Genomic DNA, 19,718 nt, shown 5'->3' with positions numbered 1-19,718 from the left:
AATACAAAGGTGGGTAATCTCTTACTCATCAAAAATAAACCATAAAGGCAATTTTCACTTTGGCAAAGACAGACTAACACCCCAGGGAGGATTTCTAAGCTGGGGCTTCCCCTGCCCAGGATGCCCCAGAGCCTGTGAGAAGGCTGCTAGCTGAGGGGTCTCCCAGGCCCCCGGGATGTCTTGTCTGGTGAGCTCTGAGGATCGCTGCAGGCAATGGCCTTTCCTGGGCACTAGTGAGAGGGAGTGTGGGGACCCAGTGCTGGTGGCTCCCAGTGCCACCTGCCGGCCCGGGCTCCCCGAGGAAATGGCTGTCGGTGCAAGGCGGCAGCCGTGGGAACAGGCCACGATTTCTCACCGTGTTTCTTCCCTCCTTTCCATTCTCCTTCATATCGAAAGAAAGAATTCGGGTACACATAGACACCGTAACCTGAATATCGGAAAGAAGAGGGACGGGTGAGCACGCGGTGCCACAGGTGACCCGGCTGACAGCCCACAAACCCGCGGATGGGGTGGACCTCCGGGCCCCGGGGGGGAGGGTGCGGCAGGCGTGAGCACAGGTCCCCGAGAGGCCGCGGCCTGTGGAGGGGCGCCGGTTGCTGGGTGAGCGGGAGGGAGGCGCCAGCCCGGCCCCTTCTCTGCAGGCACTCACCAGCGGCCTCTCGTCCCCTCGGGACAAAATCCACACTCACACCCGGGGGGCGGCAGGGCTCCCCTCCGCACCAGCCCCGTTTCCACCGGGCGACGTGGGAAGCGTGGGAGTCGCCGGACTCCTGCATCTGCCACAGAAAAGCTCGGGCTCTACCTGAACACGGTTCTTCGGATCTTCGAGCAGCGCCCGCGCAGCCTCCGAACGGCGCCTCCCGGCTCGCTCCCCAGGAGCCGGCGGGCTCCGCCGCCCCGGGCTCGGAATCCCGCCCGCGGGGGCGCCCCCCCTCCCAAGGTCGGGGCGCCGGGGCTTCCCGGGGGCTGCCGGCTGGGCTTGCGGTCGGGAGCGCGCGGCGGCCGCCGGAACCCCGCCTGTCTCCCGGCCCTCTTCCCCCACCGCGCGCGGAGATCCGGCCGCGGCCTGCAGCCATTACCGTCTCGCGGCGGCCGCCTCGGTGGGTCCTGGAGCGGCGGGCTGGAGCTCGGGCCCTCTCCGCCTGCGGCTGCCATCTTGCCGCTAGGGGTTTCCTTAGCAACCGCAAAGCTCTCCTCCATTGGCCCGTGGGTCAGTGCCTGGGCGACAGCAATCTCTGGAGTGGATTGGGCCGGCCCGGAGCCCGTAGACGCAAGTACACATGCGCAGCACAGCGCGTTTCCGCCGCTGACGTCCTTTCCGCCGAGGGGACCTCCCTGCCAACTGCCTGGGCACCCTGCACCGGAAGCGGAAATGGTTGGAGGCTCTCGGCTCCTCCCCGACGGCCATCTTGGAGGCTCCGGAGGCGGTGCCGCACAGGACAGAGCGGAAGTGCTCAGCTGGCCCTTCCCGGACCGTGCGAAGCGCCGGCGCGGCTGCCTGCCCGCGTCCTCCTTCCCGCGGCCCTCGGAGACCGCGCTCGGCCGCAGGGAGCGGCGAGGTGCCGGCGGGCGGCGGGGGTCCGGGCGGGCGGGCGGGGCGGCGGGCTAGGCCGGGTGGGGGCTGAGGTCGCGGGTCCCGGGCCCCCCGGGGGCGCGCAGGGACCGCCCCCGCCCGCACTGGCGGGCGCGGCCCGGGAGGGGTTGGCTGCCCACCCCGGCTCGTGCGCTGACGTTCGCTCTTCCTTGTCGGGTCCTCACTCGGTGCTGTGGCTTGTCTGTAGGGTTTGGGTAGGAGAGCGTCGAGACGAAGAGTTAGGTTGCCCAAGGTGATCTCTGGAAATACTGCAAATTACGGTCGCAAGAGCCAAAGTTCTCCAGGCCGACTTTGCATCCGACGGTGCTCCCGCGGCGGGGGTCGCACAGCCCACAGCCGCCCTCGCCGGTGAACCTTCTTCGGGGCTCCGCTCCCTCGTGTCCTCAGAGTAGAGGCGGCTTGGGAGTCCTGAAGTTTCCCCGGAACTCGTTCTTCTCAGTGGGGTTGGTCTTTCACTTCGCGGGGATAGACTCCCCCGGGAGTGAGCAGGGCCCTCGGTGATTGAGACCCAGCTCCTGTAGAGCGCAGGAGGCGACTTCGGCCAGCTGCGCTGTGGTCAGGGCCAGGTGGAGACCTCCAGGAGGGTCATGCCCAGAGGCGGGAGGAGCCCTGGACGGGGAAGGCGGTTTTGCTAAGAATGAGTAGGTGACGGCTGGAAGGGCATTTCAGCGGAGGGAACGGCACCAGAGGTTGCAGGTGAAACTGCTCTGCACCGGACCTAGGAGGAACGAGGGAGGAGGAGCGAAGCGTGGATGATCCGGATGCCTGGCAGAGGCTTATAATCCTTTAAATGCCGTGCTTGCTATTTGAGTAGTGCAGACACTGGGGCAAGTGGGGCCCCAGGACTAGGCACACGGAGAGTTTTGTGCACAGTTTCAGGCGTGACACTCACGATCTTTGGAATGGTTTTATTTTGCTTTTTACTCGTGTGTGTGTGCGTGTGTGCGCGCGCGTGTGCGCGCCTGAGCATAAAACAGTTGAATCCGGCAGGTAATTTGCTGATTACCTGCTGTATAACGGGCCTTCTTAGGTGGCAGGGCGCAGCAGTGGCCCAGACAAGGTTCCCCCTGAAGAGGCTTGTATTCTAATAGGAGGAAATAGAGAAATAGAATGAAAATCAGAAAATGACTGTTACATGAAATAAAAACAGGGTGATGTGACTTAGGGATTGTTGGTGGGGCGGGCCTTTCTGCAGAGGTGGCCTTCAAACTGAGCAGAGGGAAGGGGATCGGAGACGGGCTGGTGCGAGGCAGGGCCCAGCACATCTGAGAGGCCAGCACGCTCCCTCGGTGCCAGGCTCTGAGGCTCACACAGCTGACTCCCCGAGAGAAGCCTTTGAGGAGGGTGCATTTGCTCTCACCCCGTTTCGCAGATTGGAATGAGGGGTCACTCGGGCCGTCCTGCTAGAAAGTGACCGAACTGGACTCTAGAAGGAGAATGCTTGACTCCAGAGTTCACTTGCTTCATGTTGCTGTGACAGTCTCCTCGAGACGTGGAGAGTCATGTAACGATGGATATGTTGCTTGTCAGACAATCAGAGGCTGGCTGGCTGTCGTGTTTGGAATAATTTCTGCACATTCATCTGAAAGAAGCAGACATCTCTAGCTAGATTGCATGCTTCCAGGGTTCACCAGGCGTGTTCTAATACTGCTTTTCCTACTTCAGTTCAAGTAAAGGGTTTTATGGGTAAGGATTTGGTCATAAATAAGTAAAAGAAGAGAAAATTTGTGAGGATCCACAGGTTAAGGAGTATTACTGACGTAGCTTTCTGCAGGCCTGGCTTTGGCCTAAACAGGGAAGCAAGCCATCCTAGGGAATGAGTTTTAATTTAGGCCCTCTTAAAATATGGGATTCTCTCACCTGAGTGTAAAAATGCACCTCCTGAAGAGATGGGGCCCTGGGGGCCATAATTCATCGGCTCAGTTCAGTCATTTATCTGTACTTCCTGTGTCTCTCGTGAGGGCAAAGAGCATTTCCCCCTCACCTCCTTGACACTCCTGGCCCTCTGCCCATCCTTATGACACTTATGGAATCACGGTTACACCTGTAACGCAGACTTGGTGCTGGGGGGCTAGTCAGGTGGTCTTAATATCTCAGCTGTAATTGAAAGTTTTCCACTTGAGGTCTAGGGTCACATGAGCCTGCTGACTTCATCTCAGAAAGAGGATGTTCTGGGCGCCTGGGTGGCTCAGATGGTTGAGCGTCTGCCTTCGGCTCAGGTCGTGATCCCAGCGTCCTGGGATCGAGTCCCGCATTGGGCTCCCTGCTCAGTGCAGAGCCTGCTTCTCCCTCTCCCTCTGCCATTTTCTCTGCTTGTGCTCTCTGGCTCTATCTCTCTGTCAAATAAATAAATAAAATCTTTAAAAAAAAAAAAGAGGATGTTCCGAGCGCTCACCGTGAGGATGTGACTAAGAAGCACGGCCTGGGCAGGTGTGGGTTTGGCTTTTGTAGCCCTGTGTGAGCAGGGTGGCCAGTGGGGCCCCTGCAGCCGTTGTGAGCCTCACTCTCCTGTGTGCATGTGAAGGACTGCTGTGTCCGTGGGTGCCATTGGCCAGATGAGGCTGAGCCTAGGCTGCCGTACAGCTCAGGGGCCTCGGACACCGGCGTGGAGCCAGAGTCTGTGTCTGCTTCCACGCTCCAACCGTGCCGTGGTACCCGTTGGGGCAGGTGCTGCGCACACGTTTGGGGGGCAGCGGTGAGCTTTGCCGAGGTGTCTTCACCAGCACCTCAGTCATCTGTTTTGGGTGGCAGTGTGCTCGGATAGAGAGGCTGAGGTCTGGCAGAGCAGCTCCTGACCTTGGGCAAGTGGCTTAAACTATTTGAGGCTCGATCGTCCTTAGTAAGGTAGGAGTGATTAAGCTCACTTGGTTATCTGGGTTCTCATCAGTTCATTCCTCATGGAATCCACAACAGCATGTTGAAATAGGAGCAGATACGATCAATTCCACTTACAGATGACGAACTGGGGCACAGACGGCTCCCTTCGCTGGGAATTGGGTGGCATCTTCCTGTTCGTGGAGCGGAGGACTGGGCCCTGAGAGGACCAGGGCTTGCACAGCTGGCTGCTGGTGCCCTGGGGGGCAGCCTGGACAGAGCCCGGGCCTGGAGAGAGGGGCTGCCGGGGGGCGGGGGGAGGCCCTAGGAATAGACTGGAGGAGGGAGGCCTGGGGGTGCAGTGGCCTGTGGTGTGGACCAGCCCCAGGGAAAGTGTGTCCACGGGACTCCATGGTCAGCAAGGGCAGCTCCTGAGGACCAGCGGGAGGAGCGCGGGCCAGGTGACATTAGCAGAAACAGAAGTCCACCCAGTGCTGCTTTGCATGTCATGCACCATTCTGGCTGTCCACCGGAGTCTCTTGCTCGTTTCTTTTTTTTTTTTTAAGATTTTATTTATTTATTTTAGAGCACGCACGTGCGGTGAGTTGAGGGCAGAGGGAGAGAGAGAATCTCAAGCAGACTCCCTGCTGAGTGCAGAGCCTGATGTGGGGCTCCATCTCACCACCCTGAGATCATGACCTTAGCCAAAATCACAAGGCGACACTTGACCGACCGAGCCACGCAGGCACCCCTCTTGCTTGTTTCTTTTCCCTGGACAACTCCTGGCAAAGACACCCAGAAAGAAGTAGTGAATACTGAAAAAATTTGCTTGATCGTGTTGGTGGAAATAGGGCAAAGTGATGAGATCCTTGAACATTTTTATTTAAAGTATTTTGTATGTTTCTCAGTTACAGAATGTCCGAAGGTGACAGCGTTGGAGATTCTGTCCATGGGAAGCCTTCTGTGGTGTACAGATTTTTCACAAGACTTGGACAGGTTGGTTTTTTTTTTTGGTGGATGAATTGAAGAACTGACTTGAACAGATGAACTGAGTGAGAAACGGTCGACCTTGGGACGTGTGTCTGTGGGGCACCGGTGCGCTAGCTGCTCGCTTTCCCTCTGCTGCAAATGTGCTCGCGTCTTCTGTCCTCTGTAAAGGGCCAAACAGTGTTTAGGCCTTGGAGGCCACCTATGTTCTGCCCTACACTTGTTTTCTGTTTTTTTTCCCCCAACAACCTTTAAAAAGCTGAAAACCCTTCTTAGCTCCTGGGCGGTGTCGCCTTGGTGGCGGCTGCCGCCGTGTGCTTACTGCCCTCCCTCCTGGCCACCGCCTCCGCGTCCCCGGCCCAGCTCTGCACTGACCTGTGGGTGTACCTGTGTGCTGTGCTGAGGCCTGCTGTAGTCTGCGGGGCCTGAAGCTGCTACGTCCAGACGCTGAGTTCAGTGAACAGTTGTGTATACTGATGTTTTGGCTTAGAATTAAAAATGTATGTTCTTAAAATTAAAAAAGAACATTTGGAAAACTTCATAATTAGTCAAGCCAGGCTGTGGGTACTTTTGGTTTTATGAACAGTTGAACTTTTTCATAAATTAAGTTTAAAAATTAAAATTAGTTACAAAATTAATATTAAACAATGCATATATGTCTGCTAATTATGTGTACTTGCACACAATGCCTGTGCCTATATGGGTAAGACCAGCGATTCCTTCCGGAAACTCCACCATGCCCTAGCTCCACACCTGCTGGAGGTCAGGCTGTGGTTGACTGTCCTGAGAGCAGAGGCAGGGGCTCCCTGTGGCTGCTGGGCAGGGCTGGGGCCAGCTCTGGGAGGGGCGGGACTCTGAGCGTGAGCCCCATGTAAGGTGCCCACACTCTTCGTGCTCTCTGGGTGAGGTTAGGTGACCTCATAACGACCCCTCAGGCTGATGCTATAGGATTGGCTGCTGTGAGAGATCGTTCTGTACTATTTTTGCTTCAGGGGTGGGCCTGTTTCAGGAATTTGGGTTAATAGTCATTGCTTTGTGTTGCTGACTTAAAGTCCGAAGTTGGTGCTCATGGGAAGTGTGCTCTGCAGTCCACAGCGCGTGTTAACTCCTGTCTTTCTAGATCTATCAGTCCTGGCTAGACAAGTCCACGCCTTACACAGCCGTGCGATGGGTGGTGACACTGGGCCTGAGCTTCGTCTATATGATTCGAGTTTACCTCCTGCAGGTAGGTGTGGGCTGGGAGCCGGGCCCCTGCTATGTCCACGCTGTCCAAATGTGGCCCTGGATGGGATTTGGGTTTTTCCCTCTTATTTCTAGAGTAGGAGGGTTCAGGGTGGCAGGACGCAGCCTGCGTGGCCAGCTAAAATTGACTTCAAATTTACTGTAATTGTTGTTAGGATTGTTGTTGTTGGAATGGGAACTTGGTCCATTCTCTAATGGAAAGAGTGACCCGGAGACCTCGATTTAGGGGTGCAGGTGGGATGGGGATGCAGTTGTCTTCGGAACCAAGTCTGCACCTGATTTGGTGCCCCTCAGGTGTGGCTCTGCAGCATGAAGCTACGTGAACTTTCCACATCTAGTCTGTAGTTCTCAGACTTGAAAAGTTTTAAGACAGAAGGATTTCCTCTTGTTTGCATGCACGTTTTTTAGGCTTTTAAAATTGATAATGCAGTGCATTCTGGTCTAATAGGGTAAACCTGATGCTTTTAAAAATGGATTTAAGGGGCGCCTGGGTGGCTCAGTTGTTAAGCTCCTGCCTTCAGCTCGGGTCATGATCCCAGGGTCCTGGGATCGGGCCCCGCATTGGGCTCCCTGCTCAGTGGGAAGCCTGCTTCTCCCTCTCCCACTCCCCCTGCTTGTGTTCCCTCTTTCACTGCTCTCTCAAATAAATAAATAAAATCTTTAAAAAAAAAAAGATTTTATTTATTTGACAGAAAGACACAACGAGAGAGGGAACACAAGCAGGGGGAGTGGGAGAGGGAGAAGCAGGCTTCCCGCTGAGCAGGGAGCTGCATATGGAACTCAATCCCAGGACCCTGAGATCATGACCTGAACTGAAGGCAGACGCTTAACCTGACTGAGCCACCCAGGCACCCCTCCACGTTTTTTTTTAACCTCATTCTTGATTTCCTGATTTTCCGGTTCTGGATTTTTTCTGGGCAAAGATTATTAACAGCCCTGACCGGTGTGTGGTGGTATGGGGGGCCCACCAGAAGGAATAATAGCCAGCACATCCTGAGTGATGGCTCAGATCCTATCTTCTGGGTCAGGTAGCCATCGGTGAGGCAGGGTCCGGGCCAGGTGTACATGCCAGTGTCCTTCAATGTACGATCTACACCTGCCCAGTGGTGTGGTCCAGCTCAGGTGTGTGGCTTTGGGGAAAGCCTCCCTTCCTGCATCACTGGTGGGGAGCTGGTGGCTTCAGGTGCTCCGTGCATCCACCGGGACCCTTGCAGAAGTTTACTGTTTGCACCGTGGCTTATCCGCTGTCACACTTACAAAGTAATTTGAGATAAACTGTCATAGTTGATGTTCACTGTGCCTCCTTGCCACTTGTTGCAATCTCCCGACTGGAAGTACGTTGTGCATGCTTTGAGGTTGAGCTAAAACAAGGTCGTGAGTTACTGGAACGTTGGGGGGCTGGTTCAGGGCGCGGGCGCTGGGCTGCGTCACTGACCGAGCGCTCCTCTTTTGCAGGGCTGGTACATCGTGACCTACGCCTTGGGGATCTACCATCTCAATCTTTTCATAGCCTTTCTCTCGCCCAAAGTGGACCCTTCCTTGATGGAGGACTCAGGTATAGTAGAGATCGTCTGCTTGGTTCTGTCTCTTCGGGAGCTTTGTGATTTTGTACACTTCACAGATGCCTCATTTTCTCTAGAAACCTTTGAAATCCGAACTTTTGAGACTGTCCTCTTGGTGTTTAAAATGTACTTAGAACCTCAGTGAGGATACACTTGGGTGTAGATTGAGACATTAAACCGTAGTCGTCACGCATCCTGCGGGGTGGGTATTCCTGCTACTCTGTTGTGGATGAGGAAGCGGAGGCACCCGGGGTCACGCGACTTGGCCAAGGTCGCGTGGGAGCAGGGGTGGCACTCCTGCCGAAGAGCCCGCCTGTTCTCAAGTCCTGTCTATGCTCCTTGGGTAGGTCCCCTTCCTGGGCACCCAGAGGTTTCCACGGGCAGATTGCTGTGCCCAAAAGTGCCCACTGGGATCCTCACCATCCACGGTTGGGCCCCATTGAGGGTGGTGGCGCTCCCTGATTTCCCAGGATGACAGGTTGAAAAGTTCTCGGCTTAAACTGTTCCTGGCCATACCCGGGCCAGGTAGGAGGGCCACGTCCACACCTGACTGTCCAGCCGGGGAGGGGGAGGGGGAGGGGTACAGACCTGTGGAGACTCGGTCACTCCTGCCAACACGTGTCGCCGCTGTCAGAAAAACCCAGGCACAGCTGTCTGCCCACGGATTCTCCTTGTGACGGCAGTACTTCCTGAGTACAAGCTGTCTTCTCCAGGCTGCTCCAGTCCTGACCAGAAGCCTGTGGTTTTTCTCTGTGGAGTATTCAATGAAAATGCGAAAGGAAACAACACTCCCATTTGTTGCCATTTGGGGCAATTAGAAGATGATTAGGAGAGCTTCTCTATAGGCCTCAGTTGGTGTGTGTAGCTGGGGAGGGTGCCTGCCTGTACCCAGCTCAGTGTGGGGGGCTCAGCCAGGAGGGCTCAGCGGGGGTGGGGTGGGGCTCAGCATGGAGGGGGCTCAGCCAGGGGGGCTCAGGAGTGCTCAGTGTTGGGGGGTTGCTCAGCCAGGAGGGCTTAGCATGGTGGGGGACTCAGCTGGGGTCTCAGCATTGGGGGGTGCTCAGCCAAGAGGGCTCAGCACTGGGGGGGAGCTCAGCCAGGAGGGCTCAGTGGGGGGGGAATCAGTGTGGGGGGCAGCTGTTCTGAGTTGGACTCTCAGCAGATAAAGCTTTGTGTGTCTCCGCTCCTTTTCCCTAAATGTTCTCATTTTCCCTGTGTGCCTTTGTGTGCTACAGTTGATGTGTGTCTGAAAATTGGTCTGCAGTTTAATTTTATGCAGTCATTTAAAATGTGTAGTTCTTTTAAAAAAGAAATTCTATTCTGAATCTTCTAAAGCAATGAATTGATTTCTAAATCAGTTGAAGGTTTCCCGTGTTACGTTTGGTTAAATAACATAAATGTGTGTTTTATGCGTTAGGCTGCTAGTTCAGAAGCTTTGGGGGAAACTTATAAATGTGATGGGGGCAGGTGGATGAGGCGCCTGCTCCATCTCACTGACATTCTGCCTTTCAGATGATGGCCCCTCATTACCAACCAAACAGAACGAGGAGTTCCGGCCTTTTATTCGAAGGCTTCCAGAGTTTAAATTTTGGTGAGTTAATTTCTAAGGGTAGTTGAGAAAGACATTTGTCCTCAGTGTGGCTAATAAGAGTGAGAACAGAGGGTTTTTGTTTTAGTTAGCCAGCAAAGACTTCTGAAAGAAACGAGAGTTTTATTGTGTGTGTGTGTGTGTGTTTTGAACATTCAAAATGCGAGTTGCTGTCCTTGGCGGGGCGTGGAGGCAGGTCACAGGGACCCCTGTAGGAGAGCCCAGTGCCTGGTGGCCCTTTGGAACTAGCCAAAGAGAAGCTGCTTCTGGGGCGGAGGGTCCGGGGTATGTTCGGATGTGGGCCTTGGGAGGGATGCGTGTCCAGGCTCTGGCTGCCCTGCACAGACCGGCCAGCCTGTGTGCTGCCCCTCGCACCGCACCCCTTCTAGTTGCTGGCATGAGTGGACCACCTCCCTCGCCCTCCTGCTCGGGGTGTCTTTACAGAGGCAGGGCTCGTGTAGCCTTGGGGCAGTCTGCTTTCACTGGAAGTGCTGTGCTCTGGGGTGGGGCTTGGATGGGACTTGACTTGTCCCCCAGGCCTCCTGGAGGCAGTGACATTTGTGTGATGTTGCACGAGGATGCACGTGACAGGTGGACAGGTGAGCCCTGCTCTCATGCGTGAAGCATGCATGAAGGGGACCCCCACCACATGAAGGCTGTGACCTCGTCTGTCCTCTATTTGTTGGAGCAAAAACCCGAAGGGAAAAGCTGCCACACCTTTACTTTGTGTTCTTGGCGCTGTGTGTGGGATGTGGCAGGCACTCTGCAAGTCTGCCGGCTGTGCGGGAAGGGCTGGAGTGAGGGCACTGCTGGCGAGGGAGCAGAAGGCAGGCAAGACGGCCCTGCAAGTCCCCCAGGGAAGTTGGCCTTTGTCCTGTAGGAAAGGGGAGTGCTGAGGAGCATTTTCAGTAGCGCCAGGAGTCCGGCTGGTGGGCTGGGCCCTGAGCTGGAGGGAGCCGCCTGGGTGCTGCCAGGATCTCAGCGATGCACAGCCCAGGGGAGGGGCCTGCCAGGTGTATGGGGCGTATTCCAGGTGGCAGACGAGAGACGCCCAAGTTGGCCTGAGCAGTTGCACCTCTTTGCTGAATGTTTCATACTCTGTAATTTTGGAAGGAAACTGGGGCCTTTAAAGGGACCGAGGGAATGCTGTGTTTGTAGTTACATGCGGTGCACTCTGTAGGAAACACACACCACGCCCCTACTGCCCCAAGTAGGGATACTGCCGTGGCCCCAGGTGGCGGGGCAGCTGGTGGCACTAACCTCCCCTACTTTAAGGCATGCGGCGACCAAGGGCATCCTCGTGGCCATGGCCTGCACCTTCTTTGAGGCTTTCAATGTCCCCGTGTTCTGGCCCATCCTGGTGATGTACTTCATCATGCTTTTCTGTATCACCATGAAGAGGCAAATAAAGGTGAGCGCGGGTGGGCACCGCTGCCCTGGGAGGCGCTGAGAGCCCCGCTTGGGTCTTGTTTGTCTGTACTTGGAGCGTCCTGAAGCTCTGTGCAACAGGGACACGGCGCAGCCCCTTTCCGCACTTACCTGTCCAGCGGTGCAGCTGTCGAGCACACAAACCGCTCCCTGGGGGCCTGGTGGGAGCGCCCTCGGTTCTCCCATGCTGTCCTCACTGGCATGTCCTGGGGGCTCAGAGCCCAGGGCCCACCGGCCAGTCAGTGTGTTACGCCAACATTACCCTCAAACAGCCCCCAGGGCAGCTTTATCCCCACTCCCCTGGGTGTATCATAGGGCTGCCCAGCCCAGCCCTAGCCCTTCCTGCATGCAAGGGGTCGGGAAATCTTTCCCAGACCCTCGGGATTTCCAGTGAGCTCGGCCAGCTCCGTGGGCTCTGGAGGGGCTGTGTCACTGGTGGGGAGGGGACTCGAGGTTATTGGAACCCTGGTTTCCTTGCCGTGTGTGTAGAGAAGATCAGGATGCAGATTTGGAGAAAACAGTTCATCGTGAAGCCACTCTAAAGTGAGTCTGTTTGTCCCCAGCACATGATAAAGTACCGGTACATCCCGTTCACGCATGGCAAGAGGACGTACAGGGGGAAGGACGACGCAGGCAAGACGTTTGCGAGCTAGGTGCTCGGCCGGGCCCAGCGGAGTCGGAGGGCGGTTCTGAGCCATTGTAACAATGCCTTCTTCCTTCACGTAAAGTAGTTGATTTCGAGGGAGTCGAATTTTCTTTTTAAAAAGGAGCTTCAATTATTTGTAACTGAAATATCAGGTTCTTGAAGAAACTGACATTTAAACCAAATTGCATTGATTTATTTTTCAGTGACATTCAAGTGTTCAAATGGACAGAATTCTAGTAAACTGCTGCCTGGGTGGACAATCGGGTGGGGGCGTGGGGAGGGGCGGGCGAACTCTGTTGCTGGGCGGCCGTGGAACAGACCTACACGGAAGGGGCCGGGTTGTGCCCCAGCCGCCCCCACGCTGGACGCCCGTGGCCACGTCGCCCGGCTGGAGGATGATGCTAACCTGATTCCTGCGCTTTGGAAGAACATTTGAAAGGTGATTTCCAAGTAACTCTGGGGTTCTAATGCGAGTTTCCCACTTTCATCTCACCAGAGATGTTTAAAGTTGGTCTCTTATCATAATGACTCAAAACTTTGTTCTCAATTACCATGATTGCTTTTGAGGGCCTGGAATTATAAATATATATATTATATTTTAATTGTTTGGAATTATTTTGACACATTTCTTTGATACCTGAAGAGTTGTTTCTGATTAATTTGAAGTTCTCATGCAGTGGCCCCTTTACAGAAACAGTGGGCAAGGGCAGACCAGTTTGTGGGTTTTAACACACGGCTTCTCACTTTCTACGGGAAAACAGAACTCTGACCCGCATGTCAACTTTTTTGATGTGATAAAAACAAATACTCGTAACATTTTACTAAGTGACTTTTTAATTCCAACTTTATTAAAGACAGTGTCCCCTTTCTTGTGGAGTCTTTATCTGAAACACGACAGCTCACTGCCTGTGAGCAAGCACTGAGCTGGGCGGGTCACTGGGGCACAGGTGCTGAGGGGCAGGCCCATGGGTGTCTTCCTGGTCTCAGGAACTGCAAACTTGTACCTCTTCCCAGTTTCCCATCTGTCTTAGGGTTTTAGGCACTGAATGTGCTTATTATTGTCTGGCTTTTTTGGGCCAATTTTTGCAGATATCTGAAATTGAGCAGCTCTTTTAAGAGGCCATACGAAGACCTTTTACATACGTGATCCTGTATTTTAATCTCGGTACTTAAATGGTATTCTGGATCAGTATCTTTGATACAACATTGTGGCGTGTGAGATGTTGAAACTCTGGACACTTTTTTCATACCGTTTTCCTGGTAAATGCTCAGGCCTAAAATGTGATGGGAAACGGTCTGCGCTTGGTCAGGGCGTACATAAAGGGCCTCAGGAAGCATGGGGCCCCTCTCGGGGCTCCTCCTCAGTCTGGCCTGTGGTCACGGTGACCTGTCTCAGTTGCCCGGCCTGTAGTAACCGAGGAGTGTGGAGCGATGCGTTCCTGGACGGCTATGTCCGCTCAGATCCTGGAATGGTCTGCATAGGCCTCTGCCAGAAGCCTGGGCCACAGCCTCGCACAGGGGGCGGGACATCCTGACCACAGGTTCTTGCCCTTTATGAAATGTGATCTTCAGTTCACCCTGACAGCCTTCTTAATATACCTACGCTCCTGTGGAGTTCGTTTCTTACGAGAGCTTATGGCAAAGTCCAGTCTCCGGCACAAGTTAAGTACTTTTAAAGACCTGAAAGTGACAAAAAGGTGGCAGGAAGTAGGCTGGACAAGGGGTGACCTGGTGTGAGCAGCCAGCCTGCCCAGGCCTCAGGGAGAGCTGAGCTCTGAGAGGCAGCTATGGGTTAGGTGCAGGCTGGCTCTGCACCGCGGAGCTCTGAGCAGACCCCAGCCAAGATGCAGATTCTGTGTTCTAAAATGGGAAACAAACTGGAACATGTATTAAAAGGTATGAGCCACACATCTCAGGTGGAGATACACCTCCTTGGAGTCTTTGTACTCCTGTGAATGGATGTGGCCGAGCCACCAGAAGCCTGCCTCTGAGGGCAAGGTTTCCAGGTCGTTGGGGTAGGCGGATTGGCCAGTGGGTAAGCCCTGCTGTCCGCTGTTCTCCACACTTGCCCATTCAGGCCAAACCCCAACTGTGCCTGATACAGACTCATTTTCTCATCACATGAATGGCTGGTCCCATTTCTGAAGCTAACTTTCACCTGTATGGTTTGGGGAAGGGATGAAAGCAACCTGGTCCAACAGAATCCAGCTCCTGAAGAAGTGACCCAGATGCACCACAGTGGGGGTGCGGCTCAGCCCCCCGGCAGGCTCGGCCCCAGCTGCTGCTTGCCATCTGCGCGTGGGCCCACACTCAGCCCAGAGGCCTCGGACCTGCCATCCCGCAGGTAGATCCAGCCTCTCCCCCTGAGCTGCTGGCGTAGTTTATGTGACAGGAAATAAAATCTCAGAATTTAATGATTTCTATGCAAGTAAAGTTAACTTTGAGAATAGATTGAGTTTCTCTCCTGATACCAAGAAAGAGTCCTGGGGTCCTCTGTCCTCGGTCAGGTTAGCGATAGTGCCGCAGGTAGACAAGCTTCTGGGGAGGGAACTTCTCCCTGCAGAGAGGGCACTCCGTCTGCAAGGGGGAGGAGGGCCATGTAGGCCGTGGCCAGCACAGCCCCCGCCACAGGCCCTCCCACACTGGCATCTGCAATAACCCCATGGGACGTGCACACGTGTCTATTAACTTTAAATGGAAGACCGTTTCCAAAAAGCACTTTTTTCAGAAGTCACAAACCTGAAGGGAAGGCCTTAACCCTGGGGTGGTGGGGGAGTGGAGCCGGGAGCAGTGGCCAGGCCAGGGAGGCAGCTCGTCTTGTCTGTGCAGTGATGGGGCTGGCAACGGGTGCTCCCGGCCACTACGCTGGGTTGTGTTGAGAGGAGCACATGGGGCCCTGTCCGGCTCAGTCCCAGGGGCCCCGCCCCTAAGGGCCGGTCGGATTCTCTCTAGTCCCCAGTAAGGTCTGCTGGTCTTGCACTAGGTGTTCCTGCCTGGGGCCAGCTGCTTACTGGAGGCAGCACCTGTGTTCTTGAGGGAATCCCTCAAAATGGGGAGCAGGGGCCCCAAAGTGGAGGCTGTGTGACAATCCAGTGGGACCCACATGGTGCACACATTTCACAGATGCTGATTCTAAGTCAGCTGCAGCCAGGCTCTGAGGCCACGGCCACTGTGGACCCCGGACACAGGCTCTGAGGAATGCCCCTTGACCAACCGCTGGAGGTGAATGTCCTCAAGTTAGAGGATGGGGCGTTTAAACTGTGAGGCCCACACCCCGCCCCTTGTTTACCTACCTCACCTGTGCGGCTCTCCCCACCGTCAGCCCTGAGAAGGCTGGATTTGGGCTGAGTCTGGGTGGCAGGGCTGGTGGGGGCCCAGGAACCCCACCCCTCCCTGGAGTCAGTGTGGAGGTCACGGTCTCCACCCCGAGGTCTCAAAAGGCTGGAGTAGGTGGCTCTGCATCCTGAGGGCTCCCATGTGGGTGGTCACAGCGGGGCATCTGTCTAGCTGGAGAGGGCCGTGTGTGTGCAGGCGAGCCAGGCTTCCAAGCGGCGGCAGGGTCGGGGGAAGACTCTAGGAATGGAACCTGAGGGCCAGGCTGCTGTCCCCACCTCCAAGCAAGGCCTCTGGATGCACACCTGTAGCACCCTGACTCCAGCTATGTCCTGTAAGCAGTTCATCTGGGAGCTTTAGAAAGAGGCCCACCTTCCCATCCCCTCCTAGGACGTGTCTGGGACAGGCTTCTTGATTCCTGGGCGGCCGCCTGGGCCGGCCTGTGCACCTGCTCATGAAACCTGTGCTCCCGAATCACAGCTGCTGACCCTGGGCGCACCCACCTTGGTGTCGCACCACTGGGTGATGCACTCCCAGCAGAAGAGGTGGCCGCAGGGCGTGGCTGTGGAGTGTCTGCGTTCCTCCAGGCACAGGGTACACATGGTGTTTCTAGAAACAGCTTTCTCTTCCATGTGGCTCCTGGTGGTGGGGCAGGGAGACCCCAAAATTTACCTCAAGAGTCCTGGCAATGCCTGCTCAGCCCCCACCCTTGCTCCCACCCCCGGGGCTGGAGCAGCTGAGCTAGGGCCCACACCCTCCCGCCATCCCCACACCTGTGCTGAGACAGGCCGCGGTGCAGCTTCCACTCCCGCCGGGCGCGTTGCCGCTGCCGGAAGCCGTGCAGCTGCAGGCCCACGGACAGCGCCAGGTGTAGCAGGGACGCGAGCCCCAGCAGCCTGTAGCTGTCTCGAGCCCTCAGGTCCTCTGTAGCTGGGCAGCGAACGCGAAGCTGTCAAGGACCCCAAGGGACAGTCACACCATCGGCTGGCACAATGCACTGAGCAGCCTGGGTGCCAGGCCTCCCCCTGGCGGTAGAGTGTGACGCCAAAACCTGCCCTCCTGGCACAAGGTGGGGGGACAGAGAGTGATCATGGGGCCTCCTTGCTGAGTGAGGAGGGCAGAAGCACCCTGTAAGTTCTGGGCACCAGGTGGGGGCCGCTGCTGGACAGCTCGGAGCCTCACTTCCGAGGGGAATGAGTGAGTGCTGAGTGAGGGCAAGGAAGGCTGCCCAGACTCCCAGTCTGTAGTCCCTCTGGCTGCAGGCGAGGATTTGAGGGGTGGGGGGGTACATCGGGGAACTCACATCTGAGAGAGAAAAGGTACCGGCAAAGAATCTGGAGAAAAACAGCCCAGGGGGCGGGGGGCAGGAGGAAAAGCCCTCCAGGCAGATACTGTTAACCAGCTTCTCTATCACATGAACAGAGACGCTCCTGGGTTTTAGCGGGACGCCTGGCTCCCCCTGTGACACAAGACCACACAGATGACACTGTAGCTAGCGATGTGCCTGACTTCCAGGGAAAGTCAGCTGTCCTCCATTCTGGTCTCTCTCCCCTTGGCTAGGAGCCCCCCAACCAGGCCCCATGTGCCTGTGCAGAGAAGGCCGCCGGAGAGCAAAAGCCCTCTGTCTGGGTTGAGGCTGGTTTTCGGGCCCTTTGCTACAGCAGCTCAGCACACGCCCTAGCTGACGCCGGGGCCGTCAGCTCTCATGAGTGTGCACGCCGAGGGCTGAGGCTGGAGAGGGGAGAGGCAGGTGCTCGGGACAGTGCTGCCAAGTGAGGCAAGAGAGTGGGTAACCCCCTGGTGATCAGGGGCCTGAGTTGAGACTTTCTGGGTGAATCCGGAAGCAAAGGCACCAGGTGAGAAACAGGATGGAAAGTGGGACTGCTTGGCAGGCTCAGACCAGGGGACGTCCTCGCAGTAACGGGAGACATCGCTACACCTGACCCCCCGGCAGGGCAGCTGGGAAGGAGCTGGCGTGGGGCCCAGGGGCCTGGAGCCTTGGGCAGCTTCTCAGAGTAAACAGCAGGGGGGCGTGCAAGTGCTGGCTGCAGGGAGGCAGGCGTGCCTTACCCTCAAGGTTGACTTTCTAGGGTCTTTTAGCAAATGCGACGCGATAAAACCATGTTTTCTTGGCTCCAACCCTGTGACCCTGCTAGCTGCCAGAAGCTGAACACATAGCAGCCAGAGCTGAGCGAGTCAGGACGGCACCAGTGACTTACGTAAGTGACTCCTGTGAGCCTCTTGGCCAAGTGGTAGAAGGCGCCGTGGATGTAGAACCAGGCAACGTGGAGCCGCTGGAGGTAGCCGAGGCCCTGCCTGAGCACCGAAACAGCCCGCAGGAGCGTCCTCTTCTGCTGCTCTGTCAGGGCAGCCACGTGCTGGCGCACCCAGTGCCTCGATCCTGACCGGCCACGCCCACCCAGCGCGAGGCTGCCCTGCGAGGGCCTGGCGCCATTGGCATCAGCCTGCAGCTCGAGCTCCAGGTGCAGCAGGGCCTTGTCCAGAAGGTAGGGCAGGATGGTGTGCAGCACCACCAGCACACCACGGCGCAGCCTTGAGGGCACTCTGCTCCGAGATGGGTCCACCTGGATGACACCAACATACTCCTCCCCGAGGGTCTGGTAGCCTGCCGGGTGAGGGCGTGGGGGTGACCCACACGAGAAACTGAGGCAGGGGCCTGCTATCCTTTTCTTTCTCCTCATACTGGATTTTGCTTTCAGGTCCCTGCCTTTCCTCTGAAGAATGACGCTCCACTGGAGCCCCGCTGACCTTGCCCTGTGACAGGGCTTAGTGCTGGGACCCCCGCTGAACCACAGAACTCACCCACAGAGAAACAGTTCCAATGGCACTCTGGGCAAAGTGGAGGACAAAGGTTCCCAGGAACACAAAAAGGAAGAGAGGAGGGCACAGATGTGACCCTCAGAGTTTCAGAGGTTCCAGCTGGGGCTCAGGGCCTGGCCTCTCCTCCTCCTCCCCCGAGACTGCGTCTGGGCCAGCTCCAGGGACACGGGGAAGCACCTCCAGGAGTCTCACTCTGCTGGCAGCACCCCCACCCCCAGGCTTGGTGTGTTGTGGGCTCCCTGGTCTCAAGGTCCCACCAGGACTGCTACCTGCAAACGTGGTGAGGCCAAAGTAGGCCACATCCGACAGCAGCTCGACCTCTCTCCTGCACTCCAGCCACCTCTTTGCACCTGAGAGAAGAGGGGGCAGGGGGCGCGGGGGTAAGGGTCCAATCCTTCCTTGGTTCCTCCTGCTGCCAAGGTCCAGCCACCCCTCCACCAGGCTGAGACCGTCCTAAACCACACTCTTCTCTCGGTCCTGGCCTCCGCGCTGCTCCATGTCTCCCGCCTTGTCTGACAGTCTCCGGAGAACCTCCCCACCTGCAGCCATGGCCCCCTTCAGGGCCCGCCAGGGTACCTAGACCCCGCAAGGGCCACAAGGGCAGGGAGGGTAGGACGGTGACTAAGTACTCAAGCCGAGACTGCCGTCCGGCATCAAACCCACCCCGCAGAGCTGGTTGTGACCTCAGGCAAGTTAAATGCGTCTACGGAACCCCGAGTTCCCTCCGTAAAACGAGGTACACCAACGGAGTCCTTCCTGGGAACGACGTTTTGAGAATTAAACAGGCAGTGTTTGTGAAGCACCGAGAACGTTACTTGGTACAGAAGAAGTCGAGGTGTAACGTAACCACAAGCCGTTTCTCCCGCTCACACCTCCGCGCTGCTCAGCGCCCCCAGCCCCGCGGCCCCCGCCCGCTGCCCGGACGCACGCTGGGGTCCCCTCTCCCCCGCTGCAGGCCCGGGCTCACCCGCCAAGCTGTGCAGGGCGCCGCCCGCCGCGCTCCGCAGCCCGCCGCGGTAGTAGTCGTCCTTCTGTGCCGCGCGAACCACCTCCGCCGGGCCGGCGGCTGCGGGAGCCATGTCTGCGGCTCGCGGGGGCCGGGGACCCAGCTGGCCACGCCCACGCAGGCGGCGCCTGATGACGCCAGCGCGCGGCTCAGACCTTGTGCGTCCTCCGCGGGGGCGGGGCTGACGGGTGCCCACGCGGGGCGGAGCTGTGCAGGCGCTGAGGGGGCGACGTGAACGCGGGCGGGGGCCGGAGCCGGGACCGAGGGTGGGGCCGAGAGGGGCGGGGGGCGACGTGAACACCCGCAGGGGCGGGGTCCGGGGGCGGGGTCCGGGGGCGGGGCCGAGAGGGGCGGGGGGCGACGTGAACACCGGCAGGGGCGGGGTCCGGGGGCGGGGTCCGGGGGCGGGGCCGAGGGGGGCGGGGGCGACGTGAACAGGGGCAGGGCCCGGGGTCGAAGAAGGAGCCGTGCGGGCCGGGGGCGGGGCCAGGGGCGGGGCCGCGAGGGGCGGGGGGCGACGTGAACGCGGGCAGGGGCTGGGGCCGGGCCCGGGGGCGGGGCCGGGGCCGCGACAGGAGGACCCGGGGGCGGGGCCGCAGGGGTGAGGGGCGAAGTGAGCACCGGTAGGGCCCCCGGGGCCGGGGGCGGGCCCAGGGGAGCGTCCAGGGGCGGGTCCG

At 57.5% G+C, this 19,718-nt stretch overlaps 3 protein-coding genes across 6 annotated transcripts in view; 1 reads left to right on the top strand and 2 right to left on the bottom strand.

Annotated features, from left to right (window-relative positions):
- MORN1 (MORN repeat containing 1) overlaps positions 1-1,532 on the bottom strand; it is a 52,878-nt gene extending 51,346 nt beyond the window's left edge. Inside the window, exons 1-2 of the mRNA XM_088022646.1 lie at positions 1,080-1,532; positions 356-427 (exon numbers count right to left, since the gene is read on the bottom strand). Coding sequence (XP_087878772.1) covers positions 356-427; positions 1,080-1,200 — 193 coding nt within the window. The 5' untranslated portion in view covers positions 1,201-1,532. The remainder of the gene's footprint in view (positions 1-355; positions 428-1,079) is intronic.
- RER1 (retention in endoplasmic reticulum sorting receptor 1) lies at positions 1,410-12,463 on the top strand. Of its 2 annotated transcripts, none has more exons than XM_028108259.2 (7): positions 1,410-1,559; positions 5,323-5,404; positions 6,516-6,620; positions 8,093-8,192; positions 9,712-9,790; positions 11,063-11,198; positions 11,779-12,463. In XM_028108259.2, exons 2-7 carry the CDS (start codon positions 5,324-5,326, stop codon positions 11,866-11,868), a joined length of 591 nt encoding a protein of 196 aa, XP_027964060.1. In that variant the 5' UTR covers positions 1,410-1,559; position 5,323; the 3' UTR covers positions 11,869-12,463. The 2 variants fall into 2 exon arrangements, with proteins under 2 accessions (XP_027964060.1, XP_027964059.1); XM_028108258.2 differs by having other exon boundaries at positions 1,411-1,559; positions 5,317-5,404.
- A 224-nt stretch (positions 12,464-12,687) lies between these two features.
- On the bottom strand, positions 12,688-19,132 carry PEX10 (peroxisomal biogenesis factor 10). 3 transcript variants are annotated; one of them, XM_028108255.2, is made up of 7 exons: positions 19,003-19,132; positions 18,305-18,385; positions 18,018-18,044; positions 17,414-17,820; positions 15,968-16,143; positions 15,698-15,833; positions 12,688-14,438 (listed from the first exon to the last, which is right to left on the bottom strand). In XM_028108255.2, exons 1-7 carry the CDS (start codon positions 19,112-19,114, stop codon positions 14,370-14,372), a joined length of 1,008 nt encoding a protein of 335 aa, XP_027964056.2. In that variant the 5' UTR covers positions 19,115-19,132; the 3' UTR covers positions 12,688-14,369. The 3 variants fall into 3 exon arrangements, with proteins under 3 accessions (XP_027964056.2, XP_027964058.2, XP_027964057.1); XM_028108257.2 differs by having other exon boundaries at positions 12,688-13,541; XM_028108256.2 differs by lacking the exon at positions 18,018-18,044.
- Positions 19,133-19,718: the final 586 nt, after the last annotated feature.

Source organism: Eumetopias jubatus, unplaced genomic scaffold (assembly GCF_037043125.1).
Source record: "Eumetopias jubatus isolate StellerSeaLion01/CBP00866 unplaced genomic scaffold, mEumJub1_p1.0 scaffold_4, whole genome shotgun sequence".
NCBI lineage: Eukaryota > Metazoa > Chordata > Mammalia > Carnivora > Otariidae > Eumetopias > Eumetopias jubatus.
This window is presented reverse-complemented; position numbering and strand designations above follow the sequence as displayed.